The 14,059-nt window shown below is 37.9% G+C and overlaps 1 protein-coding gene across 6 annotated transcripts in view; it reads left to right on the plus strand.

Moving 5' to 3' along the window:
* The first annotated feature begins 220 nt into the window (after positions 1-220).
* adarb2 (adenosine deaminase RNA specific B2 (inactive)) overlaps positions 221-14,059 on the plus strand; it is a 255,560-nt gene continuing 241,721 nt past the window's right edge. The window contains exon 1 of one of the 6 annotated variants that reach the window (XM_044176917.1): positions 221-320. In XM_044176917.1, the coding sequence (XP_044032852.1) occupies positions 236-320 (85 nt within the window). In that variant the 5' untranslated portion in view covers positions 221-235. Of the gene's footprint in view, positions 321-702; positions 840-871; positions 971-12,853; positions 12,876-14,059 lie in introns of those variants that run through there. The other 5 variants (XM_044176918.1, XM_044176914.1, XM_044176913.1 and 2 more) reach the window with 5 other exon arrangements.

The following is a 14,059-nucleotide window of genomic DNA, read 5'->3' on the forward strand; positions in this document are numbered from 1 at the left end:
ATGTATGTTCTTGCTCTTATTACATTAAAATTCTTCTTAAGAATGTCATAATTTTACACCGCTCAAACCAATAAGGCTTGGGAAGATTTTTTTGTCAGTACTTGGACACTGACTCCACCTAACAGGGGGTGTTGTTTTCTGCCTCACCTGTGAGTCAGAAGATGCAAGCAAGAGGAAAGAAAACACATTTAAAGAGAACATAAAGGAAGCTGACATCAAGCAATACATTTAGATTATGAAGCACACCCTCATTCATACCACTGTGCAGGGTTTCTGGTTTAGAGTTTTTGGGCCTACTCACCTGTCACTAAGACTTTTTAGTAAGGAAGAACTTTGCTGAAATATGTACCCTCTAAAACCTAACCAGCACCAGACAACAGACAAAGTTAGCAAATGGCTGGTGAACATAAGGGAGCATTTAGCTGCTAAAAGGTCAGATATTTTACTCTGGAATTGGTGGAGACAGAGCTGAAAGAAGACTAGACCTAAATGTTGCTAAATGCTAATGTTGCTACGTATTTGCTACGTGTGTAAATAAGCAACTGATTGCTAACACGTTCACCATATAAACTTTTTTTCCTATAAAATGTCTATTTATCGTAACAGAAGAGGTCATAATGTGTCAATGTTGTGCTTACAGTTTGATTCCGCTGCCCTCAAGTGGACAAAAAAACAGTTAATGCAAGTTTAAACTGAGGGGAAACACTAATCAGGTCACATAATCTGACGGGTTACAGAATATAGTGTAACACCTGTGTCAGCGACTTCCCCGCGCGCGGACATGTCTTTCTGGTTGCTCGAGACTCTTGAAGCCTGGGACCGCTGCATGTCTTCACCAGGTAGGCTATATTAGCTACTTGTGCTAAAGTTCACATGTGTGTTAGTATCTTGTGTGCTTTGTGCTACTACGAGGCTGCTGACGCTGTTATCGGTTTTATTACTTTCCTGCGCAGACGACATCTACTTAAAGGTGATGCAATGGCGCTCGCTGAGTGCTGACCGCTGCTTTTTGCTCTAGCTAATATTTGCATTGCTGAGCTATAAATGGTCAATTAAGTTATTGTAGTGGCTCGGTGGTGAAATACGAGTGGTTATGTTTGAGCATTAACTTTTATTAAGTGGTTTTGTGACATTTCTCTGTAGGTTGATGCATTATTTTGGGAGTTCTTGTTGCTCAATACTAACTGGAGGCAGTAGTAGCTATGTTGAATATTGCCTTAGGGATGTAAGCAGGATTGTTGTCTTCCACATAGCCCATAACGTAGTTATTTTCCTGTAATATTATCTTCACTAGGAAGTCATATGGCTTTTGTCAAACACAAGATATGTAAGTTAGCCACAGGTCACATATCTCATATTCCAACGCAAGGCAATGGGTGTGTGTCACCTTGCTCTACTACTTTTCTCATCAGTTACATTTAAACTGTTGCTATAACTATCCTCATTGCCAGCCTAAGCTCCGATCCATGTAGGGGTGGTCATCTGTTGATAATGCTACATAATATTTTAGAAGAGAAGATTGTCAGCTGGAAGACATAAATTTGCAATTTAATATGCACAAGTTAATTATCTGCAGCATAGCTAACATGTCTTAGTTTGCAGGTGCATTGGTGGGTTTGGACGGACCTTCTTATTTCAGATAGTCCCTTTGTGGTTTGAAGCTCTTACCAGAGAAATTGTGGCTTGAGCTTGGTCCAAAGTAGATTCCACATACTGTAGTGGTTGTGTCAGGCTGTAACGTTTGTGATTATCGTCACTCCCCGGTTTCTTTCTTCCTTTCTTTCTTCTTTTTCTGCATTCACATTATTATCGGTTCCACAGACTTTGCTGACTGAAATGCAGCGAAGCTTGTCAGCTAGTTGAAGCAGACACCTTCAGTGCCTGCTACACACATATATGACATTCTCTGCTTGCTGTAACATATATCCAACACTGGAATAGTGCGATGTATTTAAGACATCCTGCTCTGCTCATTGTTTTGAACTGCCATGCCCACTACTGCATTGCTCATCTGAAAACTCAATTGTAACTGGCACAATCACCTACAGCTGCTGCTTTTGCTGCTGCTACTGTTCATAAAGTATTTCATAAACAGGCTCCTCTGATGGGAAAGTAATTATCGTCACTCCCCAATCTGTTGTTTTTAGGTTTGTGTGTCCTTGTAGGGAGTGGAGAGGTCAGAGCCTAGATGCCAAATATCAACTCTGCACATATTTACATTTGAGCTAGACTGATAAATAGGCCAGGCCAATATATTAGCTAATATTAGCTTATTGCAGGTGTGTTTGTATTGATGTAGGTCGTATGTATGTATGTTGGCTCATAAATAACAACAAATATCAATACAGAAATGTTAGATATGTTTGAGGTAACTCAGTAACAGTGTTGTCAATGCATACTTTGTCCACCAGAGAGCAGTGACAGATTTATTTTTCAACTGTAAAATTGGCACATGTCTTGGTCAAAATTCTTAAAATACAAACAAAAAAAAACCCCAAACATATTTGAGGAATTGCTAACAACGATGTTTGTTTATATCACAAGTTTATGTAAAAAAAAAAAAAAAAAAAAAGAATATGTGCTGATATATAGCACTATCAGATTTAGGGCTGCAACTAACTTAATTTCATTTACGATTAATCTGCCCAATATTTTCTTGATTAATCAATGAATCATTTGGGCTAGAAAATGCTAGAAAATAGTGAAAAATGCTCATTACAATTATCTAAAGCCTAAAATGATGTCATTAAACCAGCAGTTCAAAGATATTTACTATCACATAAAACAAAGAAAATCAGCAAATTCTCACAAATGATGAGCTGTGCAGTAAAACATTAAAAGTAAAAGAGTACAGATGTTTCACATGTGCTCTCAGTATAGTTTAGATGTAAGAATAGTAATAAAAATAGAACCCATAGAGTTTTTCCTAATAGTTCATTCTGCTGTCTCCTCCATGGGATCATGACGACAGCTGGGTAGATAGGAACGAGCCGTTGCCTAGACAGCCAAGGACAAGAGATAGAGTGCTCTACCTCAGTCTTAGATGTGACAGACAGACTGGCACCACTTTAGGAAGTATTTCATGTGACCTGCTAATTACAACGTGACGTAGGTAAGCATTAGAGTTCAACATCCAATAAGATGATTACACATATTTAGGTCAGTAAAGAATAACCTTGTATGGGATACATTGTAGACTCCATATGGCCAGTATAGGGTTAAAGGTCCAGTGTGTAACATTCAGGAGGAACTATTGGCAGAAGTGGAATATAATAGTCATAAGTATGTTTTCTTTAGTTTCATCACCTTTTTATAATAAGCTGTTTTTATTTACAGGGGGAGAGGCCACCATGTTGCACTACCATTTTTCTACAGTAGCCCAGAACAGACAAACCAAATTCTGGCTCTAGATAGGGCCTTTCGCATTTTTCGCGAGTTTTGCAGCCACCGTAGTTTGTTCTACATGCTTGGAAAGGGAGGCGAGCGGTATTCAAATGGTTGCAAACTGCAATTTCTTGGCCAGATGCCACTAAATCCTACATACTGCTCCTTTAAATACTGGGAATCAGGAAGTATCCTTCAGATTTGGTTTTGGCACTACATAGTGTTATCACTTTGTACTGTTGTTGCCATTGTCCTCGGCTGAGCTCCAATAAATAGCTCACCAGAATTTCCTTCACACCAGGCTACATGTATGTGTATGTGTTTTCCGTGGTAACTAATGAATAGTGTTGACACACTTCTGACAGCACTTCTCTACAAGCCCTTGACTGTTGAAATGCCACTGCTACAAAATCAATAATTTTAAAGATTATATTGATATAATTTTTATGTAGACGAATATTTAAAAAAGAATAATACAGCCACAGAGCTTTTAGAAGGGTGTGGAATTAAAGTATCTCTTTTCCTAAAAAAAGTTATGATTGTAAATGAATCCTTTTTAAAAAAAAAAAAAAAATAAATTGACGGGTCCAAAATGAATGTTTTTTTTTATTTATTTTTTTTTTATCTCTGTGTGAGATGTCTGACGTTCGGTTCCTGTTTCTAACAAGGCTTGTGAGCCAATAAATGACATGATCATACAGTCGTCCTTTCTCCCTGTAGCCATTGTTGCTGTGTGGCGCTCAGCTGTTTTTTATAATCCACTATGAGATTTGTTTTCAGCAAGAAAACACCTCAACTAATGTTAGGTCAACACTACACTAACTCGATGCACTAGCTAAATCAACTTTTACCGTAGCTGTCTAATGTCAAGTGCTGTGGGTTTTCATAGCATCCCTACTATGTACTGTACTCTTTGATTGGATTAAAGTGTAAATATTGACCTAATGTCTTATAATGTAAGGATGATTGAAATGTAATTTTACGGTAAGTGCTGCAATATAGGGCCCCTGTGATTATTAAATGATGGGGGGGAAAGGGTCACCTAAAGCTAGCTAGCCATATCCTAAGATTGCCATAGATAACGTTACATGAAACACCAGCGCACAAAGTAACCTAAATCTATAGCTAATGTATAGCTATATGTTGCAAAATGAATTCATTACTCTATCACGAAAGATTCATGACTTGATATGACTGAGTCTGAGTCTCATTCCACTCGGCCATGAAATATGCAGGTTGGGCAACGAACTGGAACCACTGGAATGGAATGGAAGGGGGGAGGGGGAGTGTGTCATCTAGTGGCTGGATGTTATCAGTGTTATCAATAGTACCTTTTAATGAGTATGCACAGTATCATATTTTGTGTATTTATAAATAAAAAAATTAAAATTGAAAAAATGTATAGTATGATGTTAACATCTACAACTGAGATTGCTGTATTGTTACAGATAACACAATGGACTGTAACAGACAGGAGAGGGGGGAAAAATCACTAGCTGAACACTTTCAAACAAAAGTGACCTTTAGACTTATTTGTTCGGAAATGTTACCTTTCATTTTATATTTAACACCATAATTAAAATGTTTACTCATCACTGCACTGTGCTTGCCTTTTGTTTTTCATTTGTCTTTCACACAAAAGCCACTAATTAAAGATCTTTCGATATAGTAATCATCAATAGAGAGTGGCCTATAAACAGAAACCAACACAAATGAATGATGATAGGTCTTTTTGAGTATCTTGCTCTCACATGACATGAATCAACCAGCAGACAAAGCAGACTTGCAGGCCTGGCAACAATGAGTCCAATTGAACTGAGCTGTGATTATGATTTACTGAACAGCATGATTCAAAGAATAGCAATGTTTAGCCCTAAGGAAACTGATCAAGCTTTCTTTGGAGGGAGTTTTCTGCCTCCCGGGTCCCAGAATCAGCCAGTTGTATTGCTGATGATGTTGGAAGTGCCACTCAGTGGGATAACTTTGAAGTGATTGAGGGGGGCAATGAGATTTTTGTTTATGCAGGAGCCAGGTGCAGATAACAGGGGCATTAATGATTGGAAGTTGATTACAAGTCACTTCTGCAGAGCACAGCATGATGCTTCACAGTTTAATCAAGAACAAAAAGTTAATGAGTGCAGTTTCACATTTGTTTTGGCATTAATATCTAGGTTACTGTTTATCATTGGCTTGTTTGGCAAAATAGCTTACTACGGATCTTCTTTCCATTTCAGTTTGTTATGGAAGCAAATAATGGCCACAAACATGGTTATGCTAGATTGAAAAAGCGGTAGCATTTTTCTGTCAGTGCCTTTATTTCTCTGTCTCTATGCCTACAAATATCAGCTAGTGAAGATGCTGACCTTTTGTAGCTTTAGCCAGTCTCTTTAGCATATCATGTATGTAGCCATTAAGTGCATATTTATAACCCCTTTAACTGAGTTCTCGTTTAAATAGGCTAGAGGTATGATTGATTCCATTCAGGCTCGATTGCTTATCCTTGGTGTGCCAGATGTTCAAGTCTGAATGTCATATCTTGAATTTTAGTGCCTGAATTTGACCAGGCCAATGTGAGCAACCAGACTTTTTGACTTTACTTGAATTTTTACATCCAAATTGAGCTTAATGAATTTGAGCAATTTGAATAAAGTTTTTAAATACTGGCCACTTGGTTTTCAAATTAAAATGTTTTAGTGCTGTATATTCATTCGGTATTTAGATTTCAATGTTAAGTATTCAGTGGTGTTTAAATTTCACAATTAGGTATTCAGTTGCCTATAAGATTCAAATCTTTTTAGCCATTTTTTGCCTCCGCGGTTTAGTGTTAAAATTCATGCAATGCAGGGTGGCAGTGGAGTTATGTTACAGTTTGGATCATGTCTTTAATGAGCACTTTTCTTATTGCTGAGACTGTCATGCTCCGTGCTCTAAGGGTTGAATGTAATCATTCTCCACCAGTATGGAATAATGAAGTATGAAGGGTAATTGTTAAACAAGTGGCCTCCTGGGAATCCTTACAAGATTGTACCTGACATGTGTGATGTGTACGAGGCGTCGTGTTAGCACGAATGTGCAACCAGACACACACACACACACACACACACACTCACAAACACTTGCAGATTAAACCCTATTAATGCAAACTCAAAGCCCAAGTGACATCTCCAGCAGCGTAATGAGAAATTTAGCAGGAATCTGAGGCTGATTATCAACTGCAAATTTGCTGTAATGCCAGTAATCAGAGAAGATGGTGAGTGAGAAATGAAGGGAAGCCAACAGCGAGCCTGAGCACTTATTAAACCGTACCTGCAACTTGTTTCTTGCCATCGTCTTAACCTGACAATGCTGCCGAGGCCCTGAGGAGAATTAATTTCAATGCCACAGAAAGAGGTTCTGATTTAATAGATTGCTATTTATTGTTGAGTCCACCCTACTTATCTGGCTTAAATGACTTATCAATAAACATTACAACATGTTTTTGCTTTTAAAAATTGCTGTGTTTAAATTTGGCAGCGTGGAATCTTTGACATTCACTCACCCACGGTAAATAAGTGTCCCAATGTCAGAGACCAATTCGGGGGGGGGACAAACTAAAATGATAATCGCCTCATGATATTCTTGTCTGCTCAGGTGTCGGTGGGTTAATCACAAAATTAACTTATCATCTTCCTAGATGAAGTAATTAAGCTGTGCAGGACAAACTCTTCACATAATTGAGGGTGAATAATGATGAAGAGGCATGCAGTCCAGTGGGAGGGAGAAAGATGGAGGAAAGATCACAGATTGGTAATTAGGAGACAGGACACTTGATGGAACTTGTAGAAGAAATGTTGTTGTGCCACTTATGGCACAGTTCTATCGCTGTGATATAAGAGCAGGAGCAGTAATGAAAGTACAGGCTCTCCACAGGCAAATTCTGTTTTCACACCTTACTCTTAATAAACTACCTTTGTGTAACTAAACCAGGCCAGAGTAGATTTATATAATACATAAAAATAGATCGGACACTACACAAGCCAAACATTAGTGGTAGGGTATTTACATAAAGTTTTTCGAGTTACAGAGTATGTGCCTGGCTAAAGGTCAAATGTCATGTAGTTCTCAGTATTTTTCTTTTTGAAATGGAGAGAAAGCTATTTTTGCTACATTATAATGACCACTTTTGAAGCCGTCACATGCTCTCATTTAAATTTGATGAAAGAGAATGAAAGTTGAATTGGACAGTTATGGAACTTTTGGTATTGTTTCTGCGTTTTTTTTGTGAATGTGGCAAAGCTGTGTGGAGCTAGACGCTGGTCTATGTTGGATGAAACCCCACTTCATCAACCTTGTGATGAACTGACGCAAAAACAGATTCAAATCATGTAAAAATCAGCCAATGATTATTTTAAGTTTCAGTTGCAGAATATAATGAAAAATGCCCATTACAGTTTCCTAAAACCCTAGTCGATGCCATAAAATTTCTTGTTTTGTTTGACTAACACTCCAAAACCTAGATATTGAGTCTATTATCACATAAAACAAAGAAAAGCAGCAAATCCTCACTGGAGATGCTGGAAAGCTGCGATATATCTGACTTGGCACTTCATAATAAGGAAAACCAAACAAATATTGATGCCTCACATCAGCCAAAGACCAATTCAATTTAAATGTTCAATGTAATTAAACTCACATTTAATGGATATGGTGTTATATTTAGGGCTGCCACTAACGACTATTTTTCTGTCGATTATCTATCGACTATTTTACCGATTTAATTAATCAATTAATTCTAAACGATTAATTTTCCTCCAAAAAATCAAATTGACCATTTCATTTGAGTTCATTTTATTTTGACAAACTGTATGTGATTGTATAATGCAGCACGAAACAAAATGTAAACAAAGGTTTACATATTAAAGTGCAAAACTGTAGGTTTGAACTGGCAACTCCAACAGGCTAAAAATAAAATGCAACCTGATGTCATGCTGCGGTGGCCAATCCGGCGATCAAACCATTCAAACTGGTGCACAGTCAGCCTGAAATATCACTGAAACCAGGTGCTATTCAGGCGAGTTCATGGACCAAACTATGATACTCTCCGTGTGGTGTCCTCGCTTGGTTTATTTTGTGTACCCAGCTTCGACGTCTGTGTCTGGCTTGCGGCCTATGCTTAAAAATAGCGATACCAGGAAGCTTCCTTTCGTTTTGTTTGAGAGAGAGAGAGGGACAGCGGTGGTCGAGCGACCTCGAGAGTGAATGAGGAGAGGGAGCGCCGGGAACAAGAAATCAGGGAAATAAAACATTATTTTCTGATTGTTTCACAGCGGTTACACAAATAAACACGGCCACACCCACGGCCAATATTTTAAATCAATATAATAAATGAATGTACATTTTAATACATACACACCAGATCTCATTAATTCCACGAGTCAACAGCTGAGATGGCAGCTACTGAGATCTGCTAAGCTAGTTAGCTTTAGCAGGAGTTTAGCTGGGTGTTTTCTACATCATAATTGGATTTAGCTGCTGCCTCATTAAGTTATGTGGTATAACTAACTGAATTCCCAAGATGTAAGTTCATCAAAATTTTATTTTTTTGTTTTAAAGATTACAGCTAAGGAAAACTTAAATCAAGTAAATTTAATTTTAATGTAAGCTAAGGCTAACTGTGGCTATCTCATCAGCTAGCTGTAGTGTCCGTAGTATTCTGTGTGGCAGAGAGTGCAGTATGTACAACAACCCACATATTACCAAGCCAGAGTGCAGTTACTGTTGTTTGATTTTTTTAGCTCTGTTTTGTAGTTACTGCATTTCTTTTTTGGAGAAATTGATAGATTTTGATAGCATCATATTTTTTTTTAATAGTAAAATGTATTTTAATTAATTTTACTTATGATTCAGGTCTTAACTCAATTTTGACCAAATATGTAGTTACTGCATTTTGCCTTAGTAGTATTATACTACCTCTTTCAGCAAGGCATTACTGCTGTAAAATCCTGCTAACATTATCAGACATACATTATTCACAGTTCACAATCAACAACCCACCATTTCATCAAATTATATAATAAGGCTTTACATTTGGATGAATTACAGCCTGATTTGTATTCAACATGTCAAAGAATTCAATCAGCAATTGGAGGTTCCAGTCATTCATAAAGACCCTTATATAGAAAGTCTCATTAGAGCTGCATTATTTGCAGTCTCTGTTAGAAAGACATGGTTGACCACTGGAACACAAAGGTAGCTAGGAGGAGAGGTGTGTCGGAATTTATACCATTAGTCTGGAACACCGGAACAGCCAGCAAGTCAGATTCCTGTTCAAAGCCCCAGTTTCCAATTATGTACAATCCCTAGTGAACATGGCCATATTCACATGGGGACCATTTTCCATCACATGCACCAAAATGAAAAAAAAAAAGAAAAAAAAAACTTTCACAAAAAAGTCTTAACTCAAGGTCTTACAGTACTAGCTCGCATTCTTCAACAGCAGATTAAGTTTTTCCATATTTAAGTCACATGATGACAACAGAGCCATCTCTATGACAACCGCACAAACTCTGTCCGCTGATGAAGACCCTGAGATGCAATTGAAAGCTCCGGTAGAAGCCAGTAAGTGGACCTTGAATGAGATTGTTTTGAAAAACAATTTATGGTTGAAATAATGTCCCTTAATCATCAAGTATTGCATCAGACAAGATTAGACATAGATTGTTTGATGACTGCTCACTCACTCAGTCAGGTGAGCCCGGGAACCTGTATACCTGAATGGCAGATTTTCACTTGACTCACAAAACCTCTGTGATACATGTAAGTTAGCATAATATGTTGTAGAATTTTAGTGTTATTCACACTTTAATATCACGTGGTTATGTATCAACATTTATTATTATTATTATTATTATTATAGTATTGCACCCTTGGTACGCCTGACACATTCACTGCAATTGCAACTGCTTATTTTCCAATTTGTCAAGTAAAGAACTGTAGTCAGCATGTAGATTGTCAGCTCAAACAAAGTAGGCTAAGTAACAAAGTAGCTCTGGAGGATACAGTTTTGTGTTGCTTGTTCTCAGTGAACTGTTTGGACCATAAGCAAAAGCTGTCTATTGCTCAGAAATCGTTTCATGGTGTTTGATTTAAAAAACAAAAACAAAAAAAAAAACCCCAACAACATCCAACTGAGAAAGACACACATGAAAGCTGTGAACACTGACATACAAGTCACGAATTTCTCATTATACTTTTAGACTGTTGTTTTGCTATTACCTAAGTGTAACGATTGTGCATTGAAGCAGCATTTACATAATGTGAAATGATTTGATAATCTTAAGTTGAAGCATTTAAATGAAGCAGATATAAGGCATGGTATTATGTCAATATCAGACCTTCAGAGCTCAGTGTAGATCTATAAATGTCTGCGTAACAGGAATTCGATGTCCGCTACAGCCCACAGTGCTAATGTTGGTTTAATGTGCAAGACTGTATCACCAGAGGTATTATTAGGACCATTATGTCTCCCAAAAAGACAGCATCTGTCTCCTCTGCATTTTCTGCATGGTGAGCACATGAATACAGCAAATCAATACAGAGAATAGCAATCATGAGAAACTGCTCGAGCGTTGGTGAAAAGTATGGCACGCCAAGCGGCACTCGCTGTTTAATGGAACATACACGGCCTGCTTAGGCCTTGCTCAATTTATCGACTGCTGCAAGAAATCAACAGTGGCAAGCAGCTTAGCAGCTCTCTCTTCCCATAATAGACTCCATTCATACAGGCCTTTTATTCTGCGCGTGGCGCGAGGTGACAAATGGACATAATGTCTGCCAGCCTGCCTCTGAATTTATTTGATTTTATTCTTCCTCCTTCCTCTCCCGTCCTCCCTTCACTTTTGATCCTCACTGATATATTTTGACGCTCTGAAGTATCCAGAGTAAATTCACTCTGCCTGTATTGCTGTTTATAACCTTCAGAGTGCCAGGAACGATCTGTGTATGCATACCACAAACAGCCATTGTCATCCTTAAAAAAAACTTGAGAACAGAGAAAGAGATAGAAAAGGGGTAAAAAGAGGCTTGAAGTATGATAAAATAATGAAAAAGCTTTTATAACACATAAAGGATGTTGAGAAAAGTTAAGTGACTTATTTTCTCTAAAAGTCCTATAAATATTTTGAATTTCCTTAATAGTAATAGAGTAGAAAGTGTGTGTGGGGGTGATAAAATACAGTCCATGCACTGCATCATAATTTTCAAAACCACAGATGGTAAACTGAAAAGAAAATTGTAAATATAAATCAGATGGCAATTTGTTTATAGCTACAACAGCAAGTAAATGCATCTTCTCAGACGGACATAATCTTATTATATATAAACAAATATGTTTACTGCTTTTCAAAAGTTTACCAAAACATCATCAAGCACCCAGTTCTTGTTTACTCATTAAAAAAATGGGAATAAAGTCGGAATGATCATAATTCCACATGATGATGCAGAGCATTAATAATGAGAGCATTTTACTATGGGTGTAAATAAATATTTCAGCTTCAGAAGCCTTGTGTCGGTAATCTATCACCCCACTCCCAAAGATGGGATGCTCCCTATGGGGTGATAATTCACCAGTTGTGGATCCTGAGCAGCAGATGATCTATACAGTCCTAGAAAAGGTTATTTATCGCTTTCATAATTAAATTTGGTATCTTGGTGGAGGGGCTGTCATGGTATGATTAATCCACTGGCCGGAGCTGGAGAGGGCCAAGTAGCAGGTGTTGCTTACTCCGGCCTGAAATGCTACTGCTCTCTGCGGTGGGTACATGCAAACATGGCGCTCAGGTTTCTACAGGTTTGATAAAAGGAAAAGCCTTGAAAAATACCACACCCGGGGTCATATGCAAAAAGCTCTGTCTAGGTTCACAACTAAAACTTTGTGTACGCATATAGATGGAAATATACACATGCATTCTTTTTGTCAGATTTATAAAGCCATGTGTGCTAGAGCTGAAACGATGAGTCGATGAATGTATTTTCAGACATACTGTAGCCCAAACAATTCATCGAGAAAATAGTAGGCAAATTAATTCATGAAAATGATCGTTGGTTGCAGCCCTATTGTGAAAACATTGTTGTTTTTTTTTACATTTATTTTATAAATCTCACTTGCTGTGAACCTATGTACAAGCCTGATTTAGCCATAAAAGAGTGTAGACATGCCCTTAATCATGTGTTTTCAATCCAATGCCTCTGTCTGTTTCACCGGTCTTTAGATCTGCCAATAAAAGAAGAAAATAACAGCGATCGTCACATCACGACGGCAGCTGTCATTAAGCACTTGTATTATCATTAGAGCCCGATGGCTAACTTAACAAACTACTTTCAGCGCTAGGCAGTGCATGCTGGGAAATGTGGGCTGTCGCTGTGGCTACAATACTCTCAGCACCGCGCAGCACATGTAGAGTGCCGTGTGCACAGCTGAGCAGACGTAGTGGAATCTAAGCGGTGTGTTCACGGTAATTTGCTAACTAGTTTGTGAAATACATTGCTGGAAAGTTAATAACCAATGAACCCATCGTTTTCCCCTGACAACCGTCACGTCACTCAGGCTTATCACAACTGTTTACTTTATTAGTGGTGTAGCTAGCCAGCTATAGTTTGTCATCAGTAGCAGTTGAAAGGTAAGCTCAGCAGATGAAGGTGCTGTGGTGGTTTGAGTCTGAGTGTTGACTTCACGCTACGTTGTTGGTGAGATGCAATGCTGGAAAGGAAATAAATAACGTCCCCATTTTGGAGTCACAGGAGCCTGTTTTTTCACTGGATTCGTTGAACATTTATTTATCTCTTGACTCTGCAGCAGCAAACCATGAGTTAATGTTTGTGACCGTTACATTAACAGCGAAATATTGCTACAGATGACATGTTTTGATTAGCAAGAATTCTGATTGGAGTTCAGTCCTTTTGAAACAATCTGAAATCTGAACAATGCTGTAGTAACTAAGTACATTTAGTACTGGACTTTAGTAAAGTTTAGAGGTACTTGTACTTGAGTATTTCCATGGCATTTTCTGCTACTTCAGCAATTGACTGATACTGAACAGTACTGATGTTTGTTTAGCTATTTATTTTTTTATTTTCTCAGTTTTCATTTTTTAGTATTGGTTGACAATGTACATGTTAAAGAATATTTAACTTAAATATTCTTGAATAAAGTGATTTGTTTAAGAAAGCAGCCTTCTGAGTACCTTTGCATAGGCATATCGGTGCAAAAGCGGTGCACAATACAAATAGCAAAGGTCCATTTTCATTCCAGCTCAAATATTCAATATATCGGCTGCCATATCGGCAATTGGTGGATGTTTCCCCTCTAAAACTTGTATCGGTCTCAAAAATAACATATCAGTCGGGCTCTATCATTCATCACATGACCGTGTAAACCATCACCAACAGTTATATCTCAATCATCATCTTCAAAAGCGATTAAGTTTGTAGCACTTTTATTTCCACTTCTCTATATTGCACTAGGCCTACTCCACAAAATCCTGATTATGTATAATCTAAAGTATCTATGAGGTACAAACTTTGTACATACTGTACATCTTGTTTATCCATCCGGCCCCAGAAATGCAACAATGAAACTCTACTGTGCCCAGTGCAAACCTTCCTAACAGATCAATATAGACAAAATACTGTAAGACAG

Source organism: Siniperca chuatsi, linkage group LG19 (assembly GCF_020085105.1).
Source record: "Siniperca chuatsi isolate FFG_IHB_CAS linkage group LG19, ASM2008510v1, whole genome shotgun sequence".
NCBI classification, from domain to species: Eukaryota; Metazoa; Chordata; class Actinopteri; order Centrarchiformes; family Sinipercidae; genus Siniperca; species Siniperca chuatsi.